Genomic DNA, 26,200 nt, shown 5'->3' on the forward strand with positions numbered 1-26,200 from the left:
AGGGGAGGGGGAGGATCTCAGGTGCTTCTGCCTGACAGAGGCGGCTTCACTACAGGGAAAAGTTGAAGAGTCTGGCCTGGGTTGTTTCAGTTCAGAAAAGAGATGACTAAGGGTGAAATTATATTTATTTATTTATTTCCTTCAATTTATATCCTACCCTCCCCACACAGCAGGTTCAGGGCGGGTTCCAACTTATAATAATCTGCTGAGTGCAGATTTACATCATAAAAACAGAATAACAAAATACATACAATAAATACAATAAAATAAGTACAGCATTAAATACTTTAAAATAAATTATACCCCAACAGACACATAAGAGTGACTCATTTGGAGGTGGAGGGGGGAGGCCAGATTGAATTGGATATAAAATTATGCATGGGATGGAGAGAGTTGACAAAGAGAAATTTCTCTCTCTCCTAAAATAGTAGAACTCGAGGCCATCCAATGAAGCTGATGGGCAGTAGATTCAGGATGGACAAAAGGAAATAGTACTTTACAAAGAGAGTGATTAAAATGTAGAATTCGCAGCCAGAGGATGTAGTAGTGATGGCCACAGGAATAAACAGCTTTAAAAGGGGATTAGATAGATTCATGGAAGATAAATCTATCAATGGCTACTAGCCATGATGAGTGAGGAGAACCTCCATATTCAGGGGCACTGATCCTCTGAATCCCAGAGCCAGAGGGCAACAATCAGGGCAAGGCCTGGGCCCCTGTTGTAGGCTGTCCAGAGGAACTGGTTGGCCACTGTGTGAGACAGGATGCTGGACTAGATAAGACTATTGGTCTGATCCAGCAGGTCTCTTTTTATGTTCTTACACTCGTCTGACACCTTTGCTAATTGGAAACCATTCTGTTTCGCTATATTATGTCCAGGCTACCTGTGGCAAACCCCCCTTTTAGAAAAACTGGCAGTAGGAGGAGGTGATGTGACAGGTCACCCGGGAGAATCGCTGACAGCAGACAATACCGACTTTGATGAAGCAAGGGTCCGACTGAGTAGTACAAGGTGTTCATGTGTAATATGGAGCCGGGGAGTTGCGGGCGAGGCCGGCCAGCTCTGCCTACGGGGCCTTAGCGCTTCTTTTTGGATTCTGCATGGCCCAATCAGAACAGCTCTTTACAACTTCAGCAGCATCGTGGCTCGCCGGCTCAGCCGTGGCCCCAGACGCACACAGCCCCAACCGGCCACCCGGCCAGCCAGCCAGCCAACCAGGCTGCTGGCTTCTCCCACCCGAAAGCCAGCCCCGCTGTCACCTTGTTGCTGCTCGCTGGCTGATTGGCTGCGGCGCGGCGTTCGTCAGATGAGCAGAGATCAGCCCAGCGCGAGCTAGGTGGCCTTGGCCCCGCCCCCTTCGGTGAGTCGCGGCCGGGACCGGCTCTCCTGCGGGCGCGAAGATGGCGATGCCGAGTTTGTCGGAGGTGGGCAGCTCGCTGCTGGAGAAGGCTGCCGGGAGCTCTCTGTCCCTCCTCCTGGCCGCCCTCGCCCTGAGCTTGGGGTACTTTCTTCAGGCGGGCTCTCGCAGCCGGAGACAGCCCAGCGCCGGCCAAGAGGTAGGAGTGGGTTGCCGCCTCCTTTCCCTCCTCAGCACCCCGGGGCGACTGATAAGAAGGTCGGTTGGGGGGTGAGAGAGATCGTCAGTTCCTGGCTGGGACGCCGGAGGGAAGCCTCCGGTAAGAACGTGGTGGTGTGACAAGTTCAAAATGCTCTGGAGGGGGATGGCTGGTTACCAAAGCCTTGACCAGGTTGGTCCAGGCTAGCCCGGTCTCGGAAGCCACGGCGAGTCAGTCCTAGTTAGTGCTTGGGTGGGAGACCGCCCGTCAAGAAAGTCTCGGGTGGGTACAGGGAGGAAGGCAGTGGCACCTCTGAACTTCGTTTGCCTTGAAGTCCGTAGTCAGTTGACTGTGCGACCTGACGCTGCAAATGGGGGGGGGGGGGGGGTTCCCTGCAATGCTCCCTCTAAGTTGTGGAGTCTTGTGAGCAAAAATTCTACTTTGTGAGCTACTGACATTAAAGTTGTGAGCGAGCGATTTGGCTGCTGCATAATTAGTTTGCTCTGGAGGCATCCTTCAAGAGCTAAGACAAAAAGGTGTGAGCCGGAGGCTAAAAAACTGAGCTAGCTCACACTAACTCAACTTAGCGGGAACACTGGTTCCCTGGAGCATGTGTCAGGTATTTGGCAAATGGCACTTTTTTTGTTTCTACTGTAGGTGTCTCCCAAGGAGACTTAAGCCAACATTTTAGGCGTTTAGGTGGTGGGGTGTGAAAAAAGGGGTTTTGAATGCGGGAAGGAGCCTTGCTGTTCATCAGTCTGGCCAAGGATTTGGGTGTGTGTGTGGGTGCTTAAGGGAGGAAGAGTACTTCCTTGTGCCTTGTCTGCCTGAGGCCAAAAAAATTGTGCATTCTCATTGCACTCAGGGTGGGGATGCTATTGAGGGTGGGTTATCCTGGCTGACTGTACCAGCAATCCTGTAAAGAGCTATAGGGCGCCTGCGTGTGCGCATTGAACTTAATGGATGAGTGGGGGGGGGGGGGGGGGTCTACATAGGATCTATGTTGAGATGGCAGCAATCTGGGATATCCCTGCTCTGGTGGGGCAGATTAGAGGCTTGCTCAAGAAAGGGATGCAGGCAGGCTGGCTTCCCTGAAAACTGTCCATCTCTGTTTACAAAATGCTAGGATATTTTTCAGTGTGCGCAACTTGAGTGTTTGAAATGGAAGCCACTGCCAGTATTTTTGTTTCTCTTGGCTAATTAAGTCAGCCCAGAAGAGCTTGTCTTCATTGCCAGCTCTCCTCAAGATTGCCCAAATACCTGAAGGGCTTCCTTTCCTGGCTGGAAGCTCTATTGCAAGTCTAATCCATAGGTGAAAGGCTCCGGACTTTATTCCCATGCTTGGCCCCAAGTGACCTCACTGGGCCCACTGGACTCTGCTATGTTCCCATAACTGAGGTGCTAGCCCTCATGCAGCCGTAAGTCTCTTGGGTACCATCCATGCAGTCACAGGACAATCCTGCACCTTTCTGCTGGTGTAGTGGTTAAGTGCGCAGACTCTAATCTGGGAACCAGGTTTGATTCCCCACTCCTCCACTTGCACCTGCTGGATGACCTTGGGCAAGCCATAGTTCTGTCAGAGTTGTCCTTGAAAAAGAGCAGTTTGTGTCAGAGTTCTCTCAGCCCCACCTACCTCACAGGGTGTCTGTTGTGGGGTGGGGAAGGGAAAGGAGTTTGTAAACCGCTCTGAGACTCCAAGTGAAGGGCAGGGTATAAATCCAATCTCTTCTTCTCTTCTTCTTCTGTCAGCATTTGGATGGTCCTCTGCAAAGTGTTTCCTCCCATGGAAGTAGCCCCATAACAGAAGCACTGATTGTGTGTGGTGGGGTGTGTGTTACAACTTGTTTTGGATGGGAAGTCTCTCCCGCCCCAAGGGTGAGGCTTGCAGTTTGGGAGTATTCCTGGGTCCTGCCCTGTTTGAGAAGAAGGAAATCCATATACAATATCTGTGACAAAAATAACGAAGAGTCACTAAAGATATGTGTGCAAAATCATTTACTGTAGTAATTCTGTAGAAAATTCTCTTCTGTTACCGCTTACACACAATGAATATTGCACAATATAAACAAATCCGCTTCACAAGAATTGCTTTATCTGAGTGTAGCAATCACAATTCTTGGGATCTGTTGTTAGTCAACATGGGATGTTTCCTTCAAGAGTTGATAAGTAGAAATTGATAAGAATTGTGTTTGGATTTCCACCTCCTCCCGTGATCTCTCATTATTGGCTTCTACTGTTTGTGAAGAAGGCAGAGGAGACGTTCTGGAGTGTATTTCATCAGTTTAAGCTGATAGGTCAACAGCTTTTTTATTGCTACTTTTATTTTATCTTATACTCAGGGCTATTTTTGGGCAGGAACGTACAGGAATGGAGTTCCGGCTGGCTCCACGCCCACACAGCCAAAACCTCTGTGTGCGTGGCTACAGAGGGAAGGCCTGGAGAGCGACCTGCCCCATGACTCCAAGGCGGGCAGGCCAGGGGGGGCCCTGGAAGGATCAGCACTCCCCAGCCTGTCCAATTTTAAACTGCCTTCCCTTCCTGGGGGGGCTTGCCCTGCGGGGCACCTGGGCAAGCCAAGGGAAGGCATAGGGTGTTGCCTAATATGCTAATAAGATGTGTTGTCGGGGTGTGGCCTAATATGCTAATGAGTTTCTGCTGTTGGGTGTTGCCTATTATGCTAATGAGTTCCTGCTGGGCTTTTTCTACAAAAATGTCTACTCTATGCCTATTTTGATATGATGTCTACTCTAGGCTTATTATATTTTAATTTATACTTTTTGTTAGCTGCTTCAAATGCCACTTTAACAGTAGAAAGGTGAGACATGAATTTTCTAAATATAATCAACTAAGCTGTCAGAGCTTAAATGTTATGCTGGAACTGCAGTCTTTGTATCTACTTGTGAGTAGGCCATATGGGATTCAGTTGAACTTGTGAGTAAGTATACGCAGGAGTGGGTTGCATGGAGCATGTACGTGAATGTATAATAGTGGTACAAGTGCCCTGCTTCCCTTAGCAGTGATGAGTTTCAGGGACAGAGCTACAATGGTTGGTTTCCTTTGGATGAGGGGACTTGAAAGCTTATGATGCTGGGTACTATTTGCTTTCTGTACACATTTACTAGTACAGTGTAGAAAAAGAGGCAGCAGATCTACCAGCTCACAGCTTGTGTTCTCACTTGTGTCCCGAGCTCGAAGTCCAAATGATCCCTCTTGTCTCTCTTACTGGTCTGCTCGTCTTCTCTCAGGTGGGATGGATCACCTTTTTGAAGCTCTCCAAGGTACTTGAGAACAGAGCTATTAGGAGGCTATCTCTTAATGCCTATTTTTTCGCTGCAGTTAGTTGAAGTTATAAGCGAAAAGATTAATTTTAAGATTTAAATGTATCAGGATGAGTATAATAAATTTAATTTGTTTTTGATTTCATATTAGTGAAATTTTGAGTGTTTACAGAGCTCGTCAAACATGGTAAAAATAAGCCAAATTCCAAACTATGTTCAAGATGACACTGAAGTATTCATATGCCTCATGTAGGTCAAACTTGTATAGAGACAATATATAGCCAAAAAGTAAGCATGACCTAATGTCTCCTAGAAGTCATACTGTGGTGGAAACGTTTTGTAAATTAGCTTTTCTGGCTTTTAATCAACTTCCCAATATGTTGCATTTTGTGTATTCATATACAGGCATTTTTTAAAATCCCCAATCTTAAATGTATACATAGATCCAGTGGTACACAGGGTAGCTTAAGAAATTCTAGCTATAGTAGCAGGACCTTGGATGGAGCAAGACAATTATGCTTTGCTACCTGTCTCATTTTAAGGAAATTAACGTTCTCAAGCATGCTGGTTAGTGTTGGTGCTGCTGTTACTATCATGGATTAAATAGGTTGTGCCTGTTCTTTCCCATGGGCCACACCCTATCTATGCTCACTTCTGTCCTACTACAGGTAATAATGATTGTTGGTTGTTTTGATTATTGTCTGACTACCATACCCACTGGGCAGATTGCAACTGGTTATTATTTTTCTTAAGCCTCCAGTCATGATTTATACTTAGGCTGAAAAGCTCTTGGGCATGCAGCCTAGTGTGATGCCATATTATTAAAAACATTTTTTTTCCTTCTGCAGAAATATCCTCCTTTTATATCATCAAACATTCCCTTTCTGGGACATGCAGTTTCATTTGGGAAAAGTCCAATTGAATTTTTAGAAAATGCCTATGAAAAGGTGAGTCTTTTCCTTGATAATATTCTGTAGTAACTGAATTGCTTAGAATATTTGAGCTTCATATTGTCTTGAGTCTGAAGCAGTCAAAATAATACCAAGCATTCAAATGTCATTACAAACAAGATGTCATTATGACTAAGACCTTATAACAAGCCAGTCACTCCAAGCTTCCAAACTGTGTACAAGCTAGTCCACTTGAGGTGAGTCAAGAGGCCAAAGAGATAAATGAAATATAAGGAGGAATTGCCCATAGCTATATATACATGCAGGTCTGTGGCAGTTCAAGATCTGAGGCACAAGTATAAAATCTTGGGCAGCAGTTAAGCCAAGAGTAATGCAAAATGGAAGCGAAATAGGAACATTGACATGTATCAGTGAGTGCTCTGCAGATACAGAAACATGTGATTTCGAGCCAGTTAAAGTGTATATTGGCAAAGTTGAAAGCAGCAGTCCAGAAATATGTGTTAACAGAAAACTGCTTAGCTGCACACTTGTGTCATGTGTAAGCTATAGGAGCACACACTTTATGGGACTCGGACTCTACTTCAAATAGAGAAGAAGAGCCCTGCTGGATCAGACCATTGGTTCACCTAGTCCAACATCCTGTCTCACACAGGCAAGCAGCAAAGTCCAAAAACAAAAGATTGTTCTCTCTTTAGGCTTGGAAAGAGGTGAGAGAACAAGGTAAGACTTCAGGTTTCTTGTGATTGAAGGGGAAGATTGACAGTTCAGGGTTATGGGACTAGGTGCAAATAGGGACGTATCCAGGCTGGCTGGGGTAGGCAGTCTTGACTGGATCAGAAGAGTGGAGTGACAGTTCAGGGTTCTGGGACTAGGTCCAAATAGGGATGTATCCAGGCTAGGGGAGGCAGTCTTGACTGGATCAGAAGAGTGGACCGATGCTGGGCAATTCCAAATAGTCAGGTTGGATCACAATAATTGCAAGAATCACATCAAGAAAATGTGAATTAAGTGTGAAGGATGCTTTTTTCTGAATCTCTATACAATTTTATTGGATGTGTTACTTAAACCAGATAATGGTTTTCTTATAAGATGGCAAAATAGATATTGGTGTTGATTTAGATGATAAAAAGTGGAGATACATATTTACATATGGAACCACCTTTACGATTTGCTTCTCTTCAAGGGAAAATCTGATGAAAATGATCTGTTGATGGCATCTAACCCCTTTCAGGCTAGCAAAGATCTATGGAGCTGGGAGTAGTAAGCGCTGGTTTTGTGAGGTAGAGAAGGCAGGTTTCCCCCCTGTAAATGGGCAACAGATTATTGGAAACAAGTGGTAGAAATTACATCAATTGGATTTGAGACACATATTCACTGTAAACCAGAGATCTTACTGTGGTTGATATTTCTAAAAATCTTCAAGTGTTAGCTTTACATATGATTACTGCAACCAGACTGGTTTCTCTAGGAATTCAAAGCAAAAAAAAAAGGGGGGGGGGAAAGGTCCAGAATTCATGATTGGCTGATGGAAGAGACCTGCACACTGATGAAATTAATGGCCTACCAGTAAAACAGAAATACTTTCAGGTTAGACTCATCATGGTTGAGGGTTGTGAAGAAAATGAATCTTGCAGTGAAGTGCATGATGCAGAGCTCTTATTTTGCATGATTTTTATAGTTTGGGTATTGGCCTTGTATCTATTATGGATATTTATTCTAGTGAGTCAATAGTTAATTTAAAAATTGGGGATAAATATGAATTAAGCAAATTATGGTAATGGAACAACAGTTTAGGATCTCAATACATAAAGTTTCTGAACTGTATCCCATCCAGGCATTGCTATGTTCCATCCTATGTAGGTTACTGCATTATAGGCTTTGAGCAGTTCCTTTGGGCCTCAGATGCATGGTACATTTCTGGCTTTTAGCAGTAAAACCGTTTCCTCAAGCCAGTTACCCTTGGTGCTTAAAACAAGCCTGGTAGATTAATCAGGTTATTTTTTCCCCCCATTTCATTATGTTGTTCTTGTTTTCTTGCATGTGTATGGATCTGAAGCAATTATAAATCGCAGCAACAGCTCTCATGGTGTAATTTTTGCTATAAGATAAAAAGGATATTCTTTACAGTTACATTTTTCCTGTTTTTCTTCCATTTCCCAATCTCTTGATTTCTTTACAGTATGGATCTGTATTTAGCTTCACGATGGTGGGGAAGACATTTACTTATCTGCTGGGTAGTGATGCTGCTGCTCTTCTGTTCAATAGCAAAAATGAAGACTTGAATGCAGAGGATGTCTATTCACGGCTAACCACACCTGTCTTTGGCAAAGGAGTTGCATATGATGTACCCCACCCAGTACGTATATGGTTGAATAGTCTCTAATAACATGACACAGATTTCACAGTAGCAGGATAACAGAAGCAACATCAATAATACATTATTTTGGTAGCCAGCATTCCAGCAGATAAAATTAGCCAACCTAGTAACTGAAGCAAGAGTAGCATACAGAGTGATCTATAGGTGACTGCTGAGATAATTAGTAAGAGCGCATTTATTGATTTGCAGTTCAAGTCATAAGTTCAAAGGTATTATATAAAGACATTCTGTTTTCATGTTAAACATATTTTCCTGAAAGGAACATGTATGCCTGGGACTCCTGCAAGTCTGGCTCCCCTGCTCGCCTTAGTGGAGCAGAGTCAGCTCCACACTTCCCTATAATAATGAATTGGAACTCAAGAACCACCAGTGAAAGGAATATAGCTGTTGATGCTATTCTGCAAGTCTCTAAGCACTTATGCTGTGCTATAAGCAGATTCTGCAGCAATTCTCATGCTTCATATTGTGCCGGAAGTATGCACAGCCTTTTGCTCAAGACCACCTCAAGATCTATTTTCATTTTTTCTTAAACAGTGCTCTAGTGTAAGGTGATTGCTGCATTATGTCTTTTGGTAGTTTTTTTTAAATACTGTGTTATATGGAAATTTGCTTGGAGGTATATTTTCTGTATGTCGCTTTGGGTCTCCATTAGTGAGGAAAGCAGGATAAAAATATACTAAACATGATTGGAGGGTGCCACCATCGTGCAGAGTGAGTAGGGAATCTTTGGATCCAATCCATTGCAGCTAATTATAGGTACAATTTACCTGTCTTCTCCAAACAATCAAATTCTTTGCCACAAAGCAGGACTTTTGGAGAAGAAAGGGAAAAAATATTTGTCATCTCAGGTGTGCTTTTCAGGAGAAAAGCTTTTATTTTCCATGTATAACACTTGAATAATTTGTGTGTGATTAAAGTTATTCTGAACATCAGAAGTTTGAAAAATATGGGGGCATCATCCTGCTAAAACTGCTGAAATTGAGCAGTTTTCATCCAGTTGATTTGCATAGTGGAGGGAGTTAAGCTTATGCCTGATTTTGAGATCAGTTGGGCTCAGAAAGTTCATCTTCACTGGATCAATTGTACAAGCACTATAATCTGTCTTGTGTAACATCTTCTTTGTTTATTCTCGAAGATATTTTTGGAACAGAAAAAGATGTTGAAAAGTGGGCTGAATATAGCACAATTTAAAAATCATGTACCCATAATAGAAGAAGAAACTAAGGAATACTTCAAAACTTGGGGAGAAAAGGGAGAAAGAAGTAAGTATATAATTTGAAAAGCTGTGCTTAAGCAGAATGTGAGATGAAGGAGGCATGATTAGCGTTGTGGCATAATATTGCATTGTAAAATTACTTTCAATAGACAAATGAGCAGTTGTACTCTGAAATTCTACAGATCAATTTTGAGTTGCTGAGAAATTCTTAGAACACAAACTGGCTAGTATACTCCCTTACTTGCTACCTGTTGATAATCAGTTGTGCACATTAGGTATCTCTTACTCATTATTTATTCTATTTTTAGTATTGTGCACAACACTGTAAATAGCTACTGTCCCCAAAGGGCATAGGAGCTAAAAGTGGGTAAGCAAAGAGATAATAGCAACATTCTCCTTCCCCACATGACCTTAAAGTCTCTAGATGTATAAATCTTGACTCATGCAAGGGAAAAATGTTATAGGTGTATAGACGCCATTTGAAGCTCTGAAGATAAATATAAATAAGTTCTTGGAGAGCCCCCATTTTAAGTCCAAAGGTCCAAAGTATTATGTTTTAATCTTTTAAACTGTGTATTATGTGTTGTGAGCTGCCCTGAACTCGTTTGCAGGATAGAGCAGGATATAAATCAAATAAATAAATAAACGTAAAGCTGAGCACTTCACTTTTCCCTTTTAATTTAGGTCCTTTCTTTTTCAATAGATTTATTTGAAGCACTTTCAGAACTGATAATTTTGACAGCAAGTCACTGTCTGCATGGGAAAGAGATAAGAAGTATCCTCAATGAGAAGGTAGCACAGTTGTATGCTGACCTGGATGGGGGATTTACACATGCTGCTTGGCTTTTGCCATGTTGGCTGCCTTTGCCAAGCTTCAGGTACTGAACAGCTCAGTCAGCAGATAATCAGTTTGTTAATCAAATTAATGTATTGTAGATCCCTCTTGCAAATGTGTCTCCCAAGTAAACATAAAAAGGTCTTTGAAGTCTCTTACACTGCAATTCTACACAGAGTTACTCCAATCTGAGCCTACTGAATAATATAACCACTGAGTATGGGCTGTAGGACTGTGTACACTTTACTTGCTACTCTTGAACACATATTCTTGAAACCACCTCTGAACGTCTTGAACACCTCTTGAACACATATTCCTCCTGGGTGGGTGACATTAACCTGGGCTGCCTTTTATGCCCACAATTTTTAGGTGAAGCACTCGGATAAAATATAGGAACTCTGCAATGAATAACTGGGTTATAGCCCAGGCTAGTTCGATCTCATCAGATTGTTGAAGCTTAGCAGGATTGGCCCAGGCTAGTATTTGGATGGGGAATACCAAGGTCATGACGCAGAGGCAGACGGTGGCAAACCACTTCTGAACGTCTCTTGCCTTGAAAACCCAACAAGGTTTTGCTTACCCATAAGACAGCTGTGACTCGAAGGCACTTTCCACTACCACCAACTGGCTTATAATTTTTCATGGCTTTAGTGGACTCCATTTCTTGCAAGTATCTGGTTAATGTCAATAATAACAAAGGTAAAGGTGGACGGGGGTGAGAATGCACATGCAAGGGAGGCTGAGTGGGGAGGGAACATATGATTCTGTAACCTGATCTTAATCTCTTAACCATGCTGAAGCAGTCTGGGATGTTACATATGTAACAGCCCCTAGTAATACATTTACCTTTTGTTCAATTCTACAACAATGTAATACAAGTCCAGTGGCACCTTAAAGCATAACAACTGGCTTCTTCAGATGCTATGAAGAAGAAATCATATTCCACATATTTCTAGAGCAAATGTTCTCTATAAAAAGTTGGAATATGATTTCCTCTTCACAGCATCTGATGAGGTGAACTGTCACTCACGAAAGCTTGTGCTGGAATAAATGTTGTTAGGCTTTTGTTTTATTTTGCTCCAGTAGACTGCTGCTGCTCTGGAATGATGTCATAGCCTTGGATGTTTCATTTCTCTAGAGTTCCAATTCAGATCATGTTCCGTTTGCTTTTTTTATACCATTGTAAAGTAAACTGCTAGCAACACCAAGTCTTGCTAAAACATTCTTCAGCTTAAACGTTGACTTGGTAGACTGCTGCCGCTCTGGAATGACGTTGTCATAGCCTTGGATGTGTCATTTGTCTAGAGTTCCAATTCAGATCATGTTCCGATGCCTTTTTTTTTATACCATTGTAAAGTAGACTGCTAGCAACACCAAGTCTTGCGAAAACATTCTTCAGCTTAAACGTTGACTTGTTTTCCTAGCATCAGAAGCAGCATTCTCTCACGTTCCTACTAAAAGTCCTGCCTGAAAGTACCTTTGTGGTGCATCAGACACTACTGTGGGCACTCCTTTCCATGTTGCCTGTGTAATATTAGACTCCTCCACTCCAGCAGCATCCATACTGCTTCTGATGCCAGTGTTGCCTGGCTTTTCACAGTCGCAGGAAGAAACGGTGTGGAGTTCAGACATTTATAGGTCCTTCCCGTACTGGGGCTCTTGGGGCTCCTGTATTGCAAAAGCAGTGTTAGGAGATCCGTTTTGAATTTGCAGAATTTTTCCAACTTTTGGCACATTGTAAAAGAATGTGAAATTCCAATCACATTAGCCTAATGTTTCACAGATGTGCAGCATGAGCCTATGTTTGCCTACTAACTTCCAAGCAAGTGTGCATAGGAATATGTAGCCTCTGATTCTTGTCTAGCCTTTACCTTCATATTTTTGGATTTCAGGTTTTTGTTTGTAAGCAACTTTGTAGTCCTGGTGGGTCAAAAACTGACTCTCCTGTCAACTCTCTATTTACATTTGCTATGTTTGTATCCCAGTCTTCTTGTAAGGAGTTTACTTAGGAGTGACATTTTAGCATTCAACAAGGCTGTTGTGAGCTCACTGAACTTCAGTATCCTGCCCAAAGCAAGGCATTTCATAGGTGAGGCAGGTGCTTATCCACATGCCCACCTGTCTCCCCACTGCGTCTCAGCTGCTGCCTTTTGAACCACCTTAAATTATATACCTTTTAAACTAGCCCTCCAAACAAGACACATCCACGTTTGTCTTCCAATAGAAAGATGGGTGGACTATAAATAAATAAAATCTCCTCTTCTTAAGATTTATATCAGTATGTATAAATCTCACAAAGTCAAAGTATCTGAAGAAGTGAGCAGTGACTCAAGAAAGCTCTTACCCTACCACAAATTTTGTTAGATTTTAAGGTGCTACTGGACTCCTACTCTTTTCTACGAGTGAAGTCAGATCTGTGGGCCAAGTATTTATAGTTACTGTGTATTACATAGATGCTTTTATTTGCAGGCGAAGAGATAGAGCCCACAAAAAGATAAAGGCTATCTTCTACAAAGTAATTCAAAAACGCCGACAGTCCTTGAAAAGAGAGGATGACATGCTTCAGACTCTACTGGATGTCACTTACAAGTATGTAACGTCGTTTGGGCTGGGATTAATAAGAAATAGTTGAAAGTTATAGGCCAGACTTTGGGAAGTTGGACTTAAAAGAAGCTAAAATTCATGTTATCAAGGAAAGTGGTATATCTGGATCAAGGAAACTGGGACAAGATTTGGATCTGAAATGCATAACTGTTATAGAAATAAGTGCACCTAATACTTTAGGGCTGGTAGGTAGAACAAGAAGATGGAACAAAACACCAGTAGCTTCCCAACACCTGTAAACGTCCAATGAGAAGCAGACCTTTTTTGACTTGAGAGGGGCTTATTTCTTAGTGGCAAAAATGGATTATACCTTGGAACAGAAAGGATACAGCAGTGATTGCCTGTGATAATAAGATAGGCAGGAGTCTAATGCACCAAACTGCTTCACTTTGTGCATCAAAGATCAAAGCCTTGAGCTCTGATCCCAGCAAAAGGTCTTGCTGAGATTTGTCTAAATTAATTATTTTGTTAAAGATCAGAATATGAACCTTGGTGGCTTGTAATGCATAAACATGCAACAAACAACACAACCCCTGCTTTGAATGTTGTGGCAGTAACCAAGGTGCTAGAAACATGTCCCATGGGCTTTTGGTGCAGACTTGTTGCTTGGAGCAGCATGTCAGGTGCCATTTGGGCTGCAGAGGGAAAGACCACCTAAAAAAAGCTGAACCAGCACAGATAAGGGGTCTTGGAAGAAGGGTAGTACTCATAATGATGTCATGAGGAGAAGAAATAACTTCTGGTCATGAAACTGATCCTGCATTGTTTTACAAAAAGACAGATGCTTATCATATATGGATGTGAGAAATAATGGGATGAAATGGTCAGTGAGAAATCATATTTGTTCTGGATCTTGTATACTGAAGGTGGTTACATTTGTAGGATAATGTCAGTTTTGCCATATACTTCTGAATTTGCATGGCTGTTCATTCTTAGAGAATTCAGAGCTTGTTTTCATCTTGGCAAGAGTCAGAAGACTACTTCTGTTTCTCCTAGCAACTTGAAATTGTAGTGTCTTTTGCTTGTTGATCTGTATTTGAAACAACGCGGTCATGAGGAATAGATGAATTGTGTTCAGGAAATCCATGATGTGATTTTCTTACTCTGGCACAGTACTGGTATAGATTTCCTTTTTCAAATCTAGGGATGGGCGTCACCTGACAGATGATGAAATTGCTGGACTGCTGATTGGGCTGCTGTTAGCTGGGCAGCACACATCTTCAACCACCAGTGCTTGGCTCGGCTTCTTTTTGGCTAGAGACAAATCACTCCAAGAACGGTGTTACATGGAACAAAAAGCAGTGCGTGGAGACAATATCCCACCATTACATTATGATCAGGTTTGTAAGCGTGTTTAATTCCTGTGCTTATCTGTCCAGATGACACAATTGTAGGATATTGAAACATGTAGGCAGAATTATTTAGAGACTAAGGGACTTCAGAACTTATGTGGAAGTGTTGAAAGCGTCAGAATTGTATAAGAGACTTTTCTTCAGGCATAGATATTAAGGAGCAGAAATTAAAGTAGGATGGTCTAAGTTTCCCTTTCAGTCAGTTGTGTGTGTGTGTGTAAGAGCCACCAAGTCACTTCTGACTTATGGTGACCCTGTGAATTGATGACCTCCAAAACATCCTATCATTAACAGCCTTGCTCGGGTCTTGCAAACTGAGGGCCGTGACTTCCTTTATAGAGTCAATCCATCTCATGCAGTCACTTGAGGTACACTGAAAAATTAAACATTCTTTTTACTCTCATTTTAAGTACTACATGCAGCTTTCAAGTTACTTTTTCTTAGCAAAACACAAATGGAAATAATGTGTTAGTGTGTGTGTGTGTGGCGGTTACACCTATTTCCCAGCTGTGAACAAGAAACTTCGTGCATATAAGTTTGTGGGTGCCTATCTATTTGTACTAAATACATACTTTGCAGTGAGTCCTGTTAGTCACAATATATAACTTTCAAATAATACATTTGTATTTATTTTAACTGGGTTTTCTCCCACTTGGTGGACTTGGTGGCTTAAAAATCAAAGTATGCAGAAGAGTGTAAGTTAAATAAATACATACAACTCAAAATGTACATGGTACACTGTTGAAGCAGGTTATGCAAAGTTGTCCAAGATTGGTGTTGGTTCCATTGACATAGTTTGCACAGGACCACAGACGCAAGCCAAGGGATAAGAGCTCTTTGGCTCACATCTGTGACCATGCCTTGGTCTCAGATACCTGGAAAAGGGGAGGGGATGCTCAGCCCAGGCCTTATTCAGCTGGCTCAAATGCTCCCAGTTTCCTTTGCTCCTCTGCCAAAATGTTAGGCAAGTTCCATTATACAATTAATGGATATAATTTGGTATCATTTCAGTATGAGATCTTAACAGCATAGCTGTAGGCAAAACCCTGGTACACAATTATATGTGAAGGGTTGTACATGTTTCTTCTATTCATGCATTTGTTTTGGCAACCTTCTCCTTTAGAGAGTTGCATGTATTTTGGTGTCCATAGCATATATTGTGGTTTCCCCTCTCTGCATCATTGACAAAATATCTAATATAATTAAGACTACTTCAAACAGGATACATAGGTGGTGTTAGTTTTATGCTTGAGAGACAAATTAGGGCTAGCTTACTGCTGGAGTTCATAGCACAGAAAATTACAACCATGCTACATGACTGTATGTGAAATAATCTTAGTCTGGAAAGTAACAAAGTTGTATTTTACTTTTTCTAGCTCAAGGATATGAGTTTGCTGGACAGTTGCTTGAAAGAAACGCTAAGACTTAGGCCTCCTATAATGACTATGATGAGGATGGCTAGAACTCCACAAGTAAGAACGTTTTGTATATATTCAGTGGTGCATCTGTTTTTTGGAATAAGACATTATGGGGTAGCATTATGAGCATAGGGCGAACCTGGGACAATACTATGATGTTTCTAAGTTGCTATTCAATTCTTGGTTCACAAGTCTTGTAAAGTATGAAAAGATAGGAGGGGTTTCGACTCCCTGATCTCTCATTCTAGCAGTGTGAACTTGCTAAGCCTGCAACGAATACTGGGAATTTTAGTTATTAAGGTATACTTTCAATTTAAGTTATAAAGTTATAATAAGTTAGTGCAAAGTATGATAAATTGCTATTGCCCACTTCTTTGGCATCAGCAGTCAGCTTGTTACTGCAATTTAAGAAAACAACCCTTGCTGTGGTAGAAATTAGATATACTTCCAAATACCTGATCCTGTGCCTCTTATCAGCTTGCACTGGTATGTTGTCATATTTTGATGTTAATTTTGCTCTTCTTCCCTGCACGTTCGGAAAATGTTTCCTTGTAGTACAAAAATGATTGTGTGGACAATGGCCATGCAAATGGATTGTTCCTCACCAAGAGAAGTGAAAGCTGCATTCACATTCTGCAGTAAATTGTGGTTTCTTGAAAACACAGTTTATTGCACATGCCCTGATTTGTCAACTACATGTATGTAATGAACTACAATTTGTTAATAAATCCCACTTCTCTGTTGTTTGCCTCCTTTCCTGGCTCCGTGCAGAGTCTTGGCTAATAGTTTAAGCTTCTTTGAGTTGCCAGGCAAAGCCTCATTGCATATGGAAATGGGAGGAAACTGGTGTGGGTGGGAAACACAGGGTAACTCAAACTGCCACCACCTTGCTGTTGGCTGAGGACAGTTGACTTACTCTCCTTCTGTTTCACTGCATTTTATAAACCATACTCTGAAACAAAGTATGTATTACAGTCCTTCCTCTGCTTTGTCATTTCACCACGTTCTAAGCATATTTTCTCTTGGAAATTATTCTCCACAAAACAGTGTTACAGCCAAAAACAGTCCACCTACTGCCATACCTCCATCACCCATAGACAGAGTTCTCCCTTTTATTTTTTGGAAAAGAGTGAATGACCTGGTGGTAATCACAGCAAGCGTGAGCCTGGTACAAGGCATGATTTCGAATATTCATTTTCATATCGGTTTATGCAGCAGCCTGCATTCAGACATGACTCTAAAGTACTAGACTATAATCAAAGCATAGTTTATAAACTGTGGCTTACTGTGAGGTCTGAATTCAGCCAGAATTGGCCTGTAGGTTTTTATTAAAGCATTTATATCCTGCCTTTCCCAATGGCTCAACACAGCTCCCTAGCCCACAGGTAGATCTTTGTTTTCTTTGTGGACCTCCTGATGGTACCTGGTATTTTTGGGCCGGATGGGCCATTGGCCTGATCTGACATTGGCTTCTCTTATGTTCTTACTTCTGTGTACCTTGTTATCTCACTTCCTGGGGTGCCACTGGTGTATGGCAAGGAGAAGACATTGTCTATTGGTTGGTTGAGACTCCTTGGAGAAAGGATGATAAAAACGTGTTACTGTTTTTCACTTCTATTAGTTTAGTCCAGATATTAGATTCTTCAACTAGATGGAGAAAACTTATTTACTAATTAATAAGGGAGTGATCAGTTTGATGCCATCTTTGAAGGTGAGAGTAAGGTCGTCATCATTGTATTGGAGTATATAAACAACTTTTACAAGAAGGTTTTTAATTGCTTCTAGACGGTTGCTGGGTATACGATTCCACCTGGGCATCAAGTTTGTGTGTCTCCCACTGTCAATCATAGACTTAAGGACTGTTGGGTAGAAAATGTGAACTTCAAACCAGACCGTTACCTCCAAGATAGCCCTGTTGCTGCTGGAGAGAAGTTTGCGTACATACCATTTGGTGCTGGTAAGTTTGTTGTAGTCATTATGCCTCAATTATGGATAAAAATTTACATTTGTCTTCAGCATTGCTATCTGTACTGTGTTTTTTTTTAAAAAAAAAACTATTAAAATCAAGATCTATTTTGCAGTGTGTTTTTTCTTGCACTTGGAAAAATGAAAGATCTGTCTCTAGAGTTAACCCTTGAAAATGCAGGCCAGCAATAAATTAAATGTTGACTATAATGTGATGGCTGTTGAACTGACCAGGGGGTTGCACTTCTCTCATATGATGAATGTACAAAAATGGGTATATAAAAGTTCTAATATCTGCCTGATAAAATTTCTAAATACAAAGCGTTTGATTTAAGGAAACTAAATTTTGTGGCTTCTTTCTTTTTAGGTCGTCATCGTTGTATTGGAGAAAATTTTGCGTATGTTCAAATTAAGACAATTTGGTCAACTCTTCTGCATTTATATGAATTTGATTTGGTGGATGGATATTTTCCTACTATAAATTATACAACTATGATCCACACACCCAATAACCCTGTCATTAGATACAGAAGGAGATTACGCAGCTGATCTGCAGAGACATTTCTGAACAAGTTATGTGAAGATTGAACCAGAGGGGGCTGTTCCGAATTTGTACTGTTGTGAAGAAATGTGAATGTTATGCTGTCTTCTTAGAATACCTGAAAGTCTGTTCCTTGCTTTATATTCTAATTATGTAATTTGAATAAGCTTTCTTAATTATTTGAGCCTTTAAAATTCAAATTCAGTCAACTTTGGAATGAAATGGTTGCTGTTACAAAACTAATCTTGAGTAGGTTTATAGACTCTCATATTGTAATACAAATTAGGAATAATCTGGTGTTCTTGAACCAGATCAGTGCAGTACCATGATGCCAACTTCAGCTGAGTTTTAGAGCGTTACTGTGCAAGCTCTTTTAAGTTTAGATGAAGCCACAAATAACTAATAATGGGAGCTGCAGCCCTTGGAAGTGTCACCGTGGATTTGGAAGAAACATTGTCCCTTTTAAACATTAGTCCTTATTTTTCAGTTTTAAGAATATCAATTGTTAAAATCTTGTAGCCTTTCATCCTCCCTTTTGTAGAAAACTCTCCATGTGTTTTCTGAAGCAGCATCTGCAAAGCACCACAGAGAGGGAGGGAATCATCCTGACCTGGAGAAAATAAACCTGGAGGAGTCAGGCAGATGGCAATGAAATCTGCTAGCTTATCATGCAGATAAAATGTACACAGTAACTGAGCCATTGCTAGTTTTTCTGCAGACACTTAATGTTTGTTTAGCCCTACTAATGTGGAGATCAGTAATTAGGATTGTCGGTTGTTACAATGTTATAGATGTTTGGGCGGAATAGCTTGTCATTCTAAGACCTCATTAAAATCTGTAATTAAATGCAGCAGTGTGTGCGTAAGCTCTGTTAAGAACCCTTGGCTATACACATCTGGAACTGATTTCTACTTCAGCCTTAGATGATAAGAAATTAATCCTCTGGAAAAACACTGCCCCACCAAATTCAGTTAGGTTCTCTGCATCCATTATCGTATATTTAATTGATAAGCCTACAGAACTTCAGTCTCCCTTTTAGTTTTCTTTTAACTTATGTGGGAAGATTTCCACTCACAAAAGTGCTGAACTTCACAGTAATGCAATCACTGTTCCCAACTGATGCAACAATAATTGTCTTGCATTGGGGCCTTCTGCCCCACGCCAAATTACTTCCCGAGGCAGCCTTTTAAAATGACATTCTCTGCAGTTGCAAATTCATTTTAGCATCTTCTCGGGCATATGTGAACCATGCCTATGTTTCAGAAACAGTGATGGTAAGCAACTAACTTACACTTGTGTTCATTCTACCAAGGCTTCCCGGAGTGCCTGTAGTTAATATCACGCTATTAGGAGCAATCCTTTTCCCCTCCACAAAAAGCTCAATATAAAGTAACATTTTATACACAGAAAACTGTATAAGCAAAACTGCTTCTGGTGGGGCTAGTAATATAAATAATTAAAATACAAAGTATTGCAAATGGTATCAGCCAGGATTTCAAATTTTTAGAACATTCATTACACATTCAATACATGATAATGGGCACAAATTAAGTGGAAACTTGCCTGGTGGCCTAACTGTGACTTGTCAGTGGAAATATTTTTATTGGTATAATTCACATCATTATACCTTTCTCCCCCCCACTTCCAAATTCGCTTTACCTGCAAAATATATCCTGTTTTAAACACCAGAGTATTAAAAGGATGAAATCATCTTTATTTCAGTACTTTTGACAAAATACCCATAAAATTCAAAACTTCTACCTTTACAAAAATAGGTCTCTACAAGTGATATTTCTCTCTGCAGTGCCAGTAGCAAATAGGATAAAATCATGAAAAGTCCTTCAAGTAGCCTTATCAGAAAATGTTGTGCACTTATAACTACGCATTCAGCAATCCCAGTACATAAGTTTCATCCTCTCATCCATTTGATAAATACACACTTCTTAATAATAATTTAATTGTTTAAATTAGCATTCCCACAAATATACATGTAATTTAATGATCAGGCTTGAATGACCATAAAAGAGCCTATATACATAAGTTCCAGTCAGTGTGGAGGTGCCAGCAAGGTGAACTGCGTACAATCATTGAGCTGTGTTCATGTTGGTCCCACAATATACACATTATACAAAAGCACAGCAGGAGCACAGATTCGCAGAAGGCATTTTTATCTGATGTCACTACCAGCGGTGAAGACGTTGCAAAGATTATCTTCTGATACCAGAGTGCAGTTGTGCGTATGAAGCTGGTGCTATAAAGCCAGAAATAAACACAGAATCTGATTATAAAATAAGCACCAATAATCATATGTCTTCTACAATGAACCTGATTGTCACGTAAATGGTCAAACACTAATTTAAGACAGTCATAAGAAAGTGAAACTAAATTAAATCAGCACTGCCATGAAATGCAGCAATATTTACCCGGCTGTACAGTTCCAAGGCGCTTCTGTAGAGCCTCCAGACGATTGATATAATCAGTTAATGCTCTGTCAGGATCGTAATTCTGTAGTTGAGAACATGCAAGGGAAACTGGGCTTAAATCAGGATGGACACCCTGGTACCTTGAGATGGAGAGAGAAGCAATGAAAGATATTGGTGAAAACATTGTTCTAAAGAGCCTTCAATGCACTTCATAGTGCAAGAAGCTGCCAATCAAATACCAAAAACTGCAAAGAAGAAGAAGAGATTGGATTTATACCCCGCCCTTCACTTGGCGTCTCAGAGCGGCTTACAAACTCCTTTTCCTTCCCCTCCCCACAACAGACACCCTGTGAGGTGGGTGGGGCTGAGAGAACTCTGACACAAACTGCTCTTTTTCAAGGACAGCTGTGCCAGAGCCTGTGACTCTAATCTGGGAGAACCGGGTTTGATTCCCCACTCCTCCACTTGCACCTGCTGATGTGACCTTGGGTCAGTCGCAAGCTCTGGCACAGCTGTTCCTGAAAGGGCAGTTTGTGTCAGAGTTCTCTCAGCCCCACCCATCTCACAGGGTGTCTGTTGTGGGGAGGGGAAGGAAAAGGAGTATGTAAGCCGCTCTGAGACTCCAAGTGAAGGGCGGGGTATAAATCCAATCTCTTCTTCTTTTTTTGGTACTTGGGGTGTGTGTGCATTGCCTCTGAACATACTGAAAGGGTCTGAATGGTGAACAATAAGCTATATTCTGATTTGTTTTAGAAGCTCATTTTTTTCAAAATGCAGGAAAAGAACAGGATTTGTAATTTACCTGTGTTGATAGCTTAGAGGAGATCTGAGAGATTCCAGCTCTGATCTGGATCGATAAGAAGAAGGTCTCTGTTCCCCATAGAGCTCAAGACCACCTGATAGCTCATTGCCTACTTGAAAAAAAATTAAACTATGTGTTATAGATAAGCAAATAAACTCAGTTCTGCTTATTAATTACTTTCAAGGAACACATTTCCTATAGTTTATAGATATAATTCCTTAATACAGATAGCCTGATTTTCAACACAGAACTTAATTTATTAAAAGGTACACAATAGCTTGCCACCTGAAAGCATGGTTTCTGAAACTCCAAGAGCCATGACTGGGACCCTACAAATGAACATCAAAACAGTTATAGTTGAATTTGGAAGGGTCTCCTGGTTCTGCTCTTCAAAACATAGCATTGCAACCTTGTGTTTCAGCACTGATTATTTGAGAACAATGCTTTAAAGTCTCCCAGAAAAATCAAAATCCATAGTATCAGAATGCTATCACAAGGCTCAAAGGATCTGTTTTGACACACACCACTCCAATTAATTTAGGTAGATTTACCCTGGGGTTTATGTCCCCCCACCCTGGGGGACCCAAAGTTTTTTACATCATTTTCTTCTCTTTCATTTTATTATCACAACAGCTCTGAGAGGTAAGTTAAGCTGGAAGGAAGCAACTTGCCCAAAGTCACCCAGCAAGTTTCCATGGCAGAGTGGGGATCCGAATGCGGGTCTCCGGGGTGCTTGTCCTGGTCTCCCCTGTCTTCTTGATGCTTGGGGGAGGGGTCAACAGTGGGCTGGCTTCTAATGTCCTGGCCCCACTGGTGGACCTCCTGATGGCACTGGTATTTCTGGCCACTGTGTGATACAGAGTGTTGGACTGGATGGGCCTTTGGCCTGATCCAACATTGGCATCTCTTATGTTCTTATGATCTGAATGCGGGTCCCCCGGGTGCTTGTCCTGGTCTCCCCAGTGCTGGTGCTATAGGCATGGCCACTGTAGGTAAGATCATGACCCGATTCTGTGATGAAACGCTCCAGCTGGAGACCAAGCCTGAGAGAAAGCTACCACATTTCTACATCATAGATAATTTTTATTTTAAACATTACCTTCCCCCCAATAGGAGTGAAAGCAGCTTACATTGTTCTCCTCCACTTTATCCTTACAGCAACCCTGTGAGGTAGGTTAGGCTGAGAGTGTGTGATTGGGTCAAGGACACCCAGCAAGCTTACACAGAAGTGTGGGGTCTCACAGATCCTATTCAACACTCTAACCACTGCACCACACAAACTTCTCTGCATAATACAGCGTACAATAAAGGAGGAGATTTTATTTAGGGAAAGGACTATCAATTCACAGGAGCAAGTTCATTCAGCTCCAAGAAGGAACAGGACCATCAGTCTCTGGACTGCAATGCCTAATCTCAGAAGACGTATCCATTAACCTTTTACGTACCTGTGTTCTGGCTAAAACCATCTCTGCTGGTGCCTACTGAACTATAACCAGTAATTCGATGCCACCGATGAACAAGGAACTTCATTCTGCATTTTAAAACAAGAGGGAGAAAATGAAAATGGTAACATCTAACATGTGCATTATGGTTCACAGATATGCTATGCAACAGATGTTTCCCCAAGAGCACTACGGTCGGGGCCCCAAAATTTGTTGGTCATCCCGGGCCCTAAAGACGCCAAACTGGCTGCGACCAGGGCCAGGGCTTTTTTGGTGGCGGCTCCTACCTGGTGGAATGAGCTCCTGGGGGAGATCCGGGCCCTGCGGGACCTTATGCAGTTCCACAGGGCCTGTAAGATGGAGCTCTTCCGCCAGGCCTTTGAGTAGGAGCCGCCACCCCACTATTCCACCACCGTCATGGTTCCTTATAGGATTTATGGACGTGGCCCTGAGGAAGAACCTGGACAACGTAAAGAAGCTCTAACACGCCGTCTCCATTGGGTATAAATATCATGGGAGTATCACCTGAAACTGTGCAGACTCCAACCTGGACATATGAGATCAGTAGTTGATTGAGCACCATTGTTTTAGTGTTGATGTTTTTAATATGTTTTATATGTTTTAACTATGGCACAGTTAATTACCCGGCCCCTGTTAGCCGCCCTGAGCCCATCGGGGAGGGCGGGATACAAATGTGAAAAATAAATAAATAAATAAATATGGTTTCCTCTCAAGCAATCTGATTTATACTTATATGATTTTTCAGATGATGGGGCTGTTTCTGTGAAGCGATAGGAACTATATAACAATTAAGTCATACAGAAATGAAACAATATTATTTAAAAATCTTGACATTCAGAAGGGGGAAAATAAATCATAGTGATTTGGCACACTGTTTTGCAAGACACACGGGTTCTTTTTACTGCACGCAATCATGGTTCTCATTGTGGTTTTGGTTCCTGTTACGGACCATGGTTCTTATCATACAAGCCATACCTTGAAATTGCGATTAGTACTCTAACCGCTGACCGGAAACGTGTGAAACCTTTTGGACGGCGTGTAACAACCTCCAGGTCTGTGTAGGAAGGCTGCCCGCCCATTCTTGCAATGAGAGATAAGGTGGCTTCTTCGCACTCCTGAAACCCACCCAGTAAGAGCAGCAAGTATTTCTTCTGATATATGAGCGCCTTCCGAAAGCTCTCTGCTCTCAAGTACCTGCCATAAATTCTCTAGAATGGAAAGGAAATTAATAATGAATAAATGACCAGTATGTTGAGCCTGGTATTCATATGCAGTTAATTTCCCCTCACTTTTCAGAGTCCAGCCTCTTGGCAGCTACTGCAATTGCAGCTTTGGAGGCAGCAACTCCACATTTTGGCTGGTGAGGGGAGGAGACTGTCCCCTGCTTGCATGACCCTGCCTCCTTGGAATTTTGACCAGATATAGAATTTCTTTTATTTTTTCCACAGAAAAGCTACAATGGAAAAGTTAATGTTGCACATTTGGCTAAACTAAGTGGAAGCAATAAAGGTACTGCTTTAGTCTCTGAATGTTTCATCTTAAATTAATAGGGGGGGGGAACCCAAGCAAAATCTTTGATACCAGAAGAAAGTGTCCCCCAAAAGTCAATGAAAAACTTCCAACCTTTAATGCAGCATTTTCTGAATCTGATCCCAGTTCTCGCAGAAAAGCCTCGTTCCTTAACTCTGCTCTCAGTTTGACCAGCTCTGCCTCTGCGTCTTTCAAGGACTGCTGCAGAGTCAATTTCTCTCTTTTCCAGATCTCTCCTTCCGAAGAAATAAGCGCACCGGTATTTCCTCCATTGCACAGTGATGGTCTAAAAGGCTTGTGAAAAATTTGAAAAGAAATCCAAGAAATAAGCCCCAAATAAATTTTGGACTGCATCATCCTGCTTGGTTGGGCTTGTATGAGTACTGGAGAGAATCCTTTCAGAATAAATGGAGTTCTGCTGACACCAATGAAAGGACTGCTTCAATATTTTGGATGAGACACATTAATACCATCTTCCATATATGAAGTTCATGTGATTCCTAACCCTATAACCGGAGGGCTTAAACATCAACAAAATGGGACCTATTATTTATAAACTTATTTATAAATTTTCTATGCTGCCTCTCCAGGAACCTGCCCCAAGGTAGCTTACAAGATAAAAATAATTAATTCGTTAAAAATATATTAATTAAATTTCAGCATTAAAAACCCAGCTCAACACAAAAAAATGGACCAGCACTCAGGCACCTTGCCTAAAAAGGGAATGCCAGCCACCGGACAGTAGTAGTTCAGGACAGTGGGGTTCAGGGATACCGGAGGGATCATATGACCACCACTTCCGAGGTGGTCAGATCTACACCCTCCAGCAAAAAGGCATTTATTACCTCCTGGACCCATTCGATCAATCAAGCTTGGCTCAGTACCAACAGCCACAAAGGGCAAGGGTTGACTCCAGACATGATGGGCCACACACTCATAAGCAGCTTGTCTACTTCATTGGGCCTCACCAATTGAAAGTCATCCATGTACGTGTTATTCCTAATGAAGCGATGGAAGGCAGGTGGGTACAATCCTTGTACAAGTCCAAGTATACACTATTCTTCAAGCTAAAATCTATTACTAGTACCTTTCTTAAAGTTGATACATTTGGCTACCACTCTGTGTGCTTTTTTTACAGCTGCTTCGATCCTGTGGAATGAGGTTCCTTTGGAGAACCAAAGGATCCAACTGTTGTTCACCCTGAGGAGGACAATGAAGGCCTCGTTGTTTCAAAGGGTATTTGCATAAAGTTTTACTTGATTATTGTGTGCACTTTTTTTCGTGTGCATTTTGTAACCTAAAGGTTTTATTGTAAGGTGTTTCAATGGTACGTTCTTTGCTGCCTTGGGCTCCCAGATGAAAAGGTGGCATATAAATATTCTGAAGTAAAAAATAAAACTATAATTGTCCTCACACACACATAGGTTCCACATAACTTGAGGGAGGGCAACAAATACAACAAGAAGGAGATCTGTATAACTGAAGTCCAAGTACCAGAGCCTATTCAGATATTAGCGCCCTTCCATCAGACACAAATCTGATGACAACTTAAGCTTAACAGGCCATTTTCTTATGTGTTTGAATAGTTGTGTGACAAAGGGTAAATACATGATGAGCTTTTGTCAAGTGATAATTTTCATGGTGTAGAAGAAGAAGATAAGAGATTGGATTTATACCCCACCCTTCACTACCCGAAGGAGTCTCAACCACTTGGTAAGCTATCTACCTGAGCTGTCCTGCTAAACTGTGAGGTACATTTAGCACACTCCTGTGCTTGACAGAAATCATTGGCGGGGTGGGGGTAGGAATTGATGAATCAGGATGGACATCAGCTCAGGACAAAAGTTGAACTGTGAAGTAAAAATCTGTAGGCCACTTAATCTATCTCAGCTCCACCAAAAGTAAGCTGACAGTGCAAGAAAACGACA

General features: G+C 41.5%; 2 protein-coding genes across 6 annotated transcripts in view; one reads left to right on the forward strand and one right to left on the reverse strand.

The window, feature by feature from the left end:
* Positions 1–1,351: 1,351 nt before the first annotated feature.
* LOC107108228 (lanosterol 14-alpha demethylase) lies at positions 1,352–18,873 on the forward strand. Its single transcript, XM_015408633.1, has 10 exons — positions 1,352–1,557; positions 5,684–5,782; positions 7,926–8,102; positions 9,259–9,385; positions 10,043–10,217; positions 12,644–12,763; positions 13,923–14,118; positions 15,507–15,602; positions 17,334–17,505; positions 17,881–18,873. The coding sequence occupies exons 1-10, from the start codon at positions 1,402–1,404 to the stop codon at positions 18,060–18,062; spliced, it is 1,500 nt and encodes a 499-aa protein (XP_015264119.1). The 5' UTR covers positions 1,352–1,401; the 3' UTR covers positions 18,063–18,873.
* Positions 18,874–19,670: 797 nt separating this feature from the next.
* Positions 19,671–26,200, reverse strand: part of AKAP9 (A-kinase anchoring protein 9) — a 143,049-nt gene continuing 136,519 nt past the window's right edge. For 4 of the 5 annotated variants that reach the window (XM_015408640.1, XM_015408637.1, XM_015408635.1 and 1 more), the window contains 6 exons: positions 24,366–24,566; positions 23,718–23,950; positions 22,725–22,810; positions 21,280–21,391; positions 20,478–20,617; positions 19,671–20,305 (listed from right to left, as the gene is read on the reverse strand). In XM_015408640.1, the coding sequence (XP_015264126.1) occupies positions 20,262–20,305; positions 20,478–20,617; positions 21,280–21,391; positions 22,725–22,810; positions 23,718–23,950; positions 24,366–24,566 (816 nt within the window). In that variant the 3' untranslated portion in view covers positions 19,671–20,261. The remainder of the gene's footprint in view (positions 20,306–20,477; positions 20,618–21,279; positions 21,392–22,724; positions 22,811–23,717; positions 23,951–24,365; positions 24,567–26,200) is intronic. The other variant, XM_015408636.1, reaches the window with a different exon arrangement.

The sequence above is a fragment of the Gekko japonicus genome, unplaced genomic scaffold (genome assembly GCF_001447785.1).
Source record: "Gekko japonicus isolate JY-2015 unplaced genomic scaffold, Gekko_japonicus_V1.1 scaffold1868, whole genome shotgun sequence".
Taxonomy (NCBI): Eukaryota; Metazoa; Chordata; class Lepidosauria; order Squamata; family Gekkonidae; genus Gekko; species Gekko japonicus.

What these genes read in the sequence shown, in the direction of transcription:
- LOC107108228 (XM_015408633.1), top strand. Translation starts at nt 1,402, where the DNA reads ATGGCGATGCCGAGTTTGTCGGAGGTGGGCAGCTCGCTGCTGGAGAAG. An exon ending in TAGAAAATGCCTATGAAAAG is followed by an intron (nt 5,783 to 7,925) that starts GTGAGTCTTTTC and finishes ATTTCTTTACAG; the next exon opens with TATGGATCTGTATTTAGCTT. An exon ending in CTACTGGATGTCACTTACAA is followed by an intron (nt 12,764 to 13,922) that starts GTATGTAACGTC and finishes TTTCAAATCTAG; the next exon opens with GGATGGGCGTCACCTGACAG.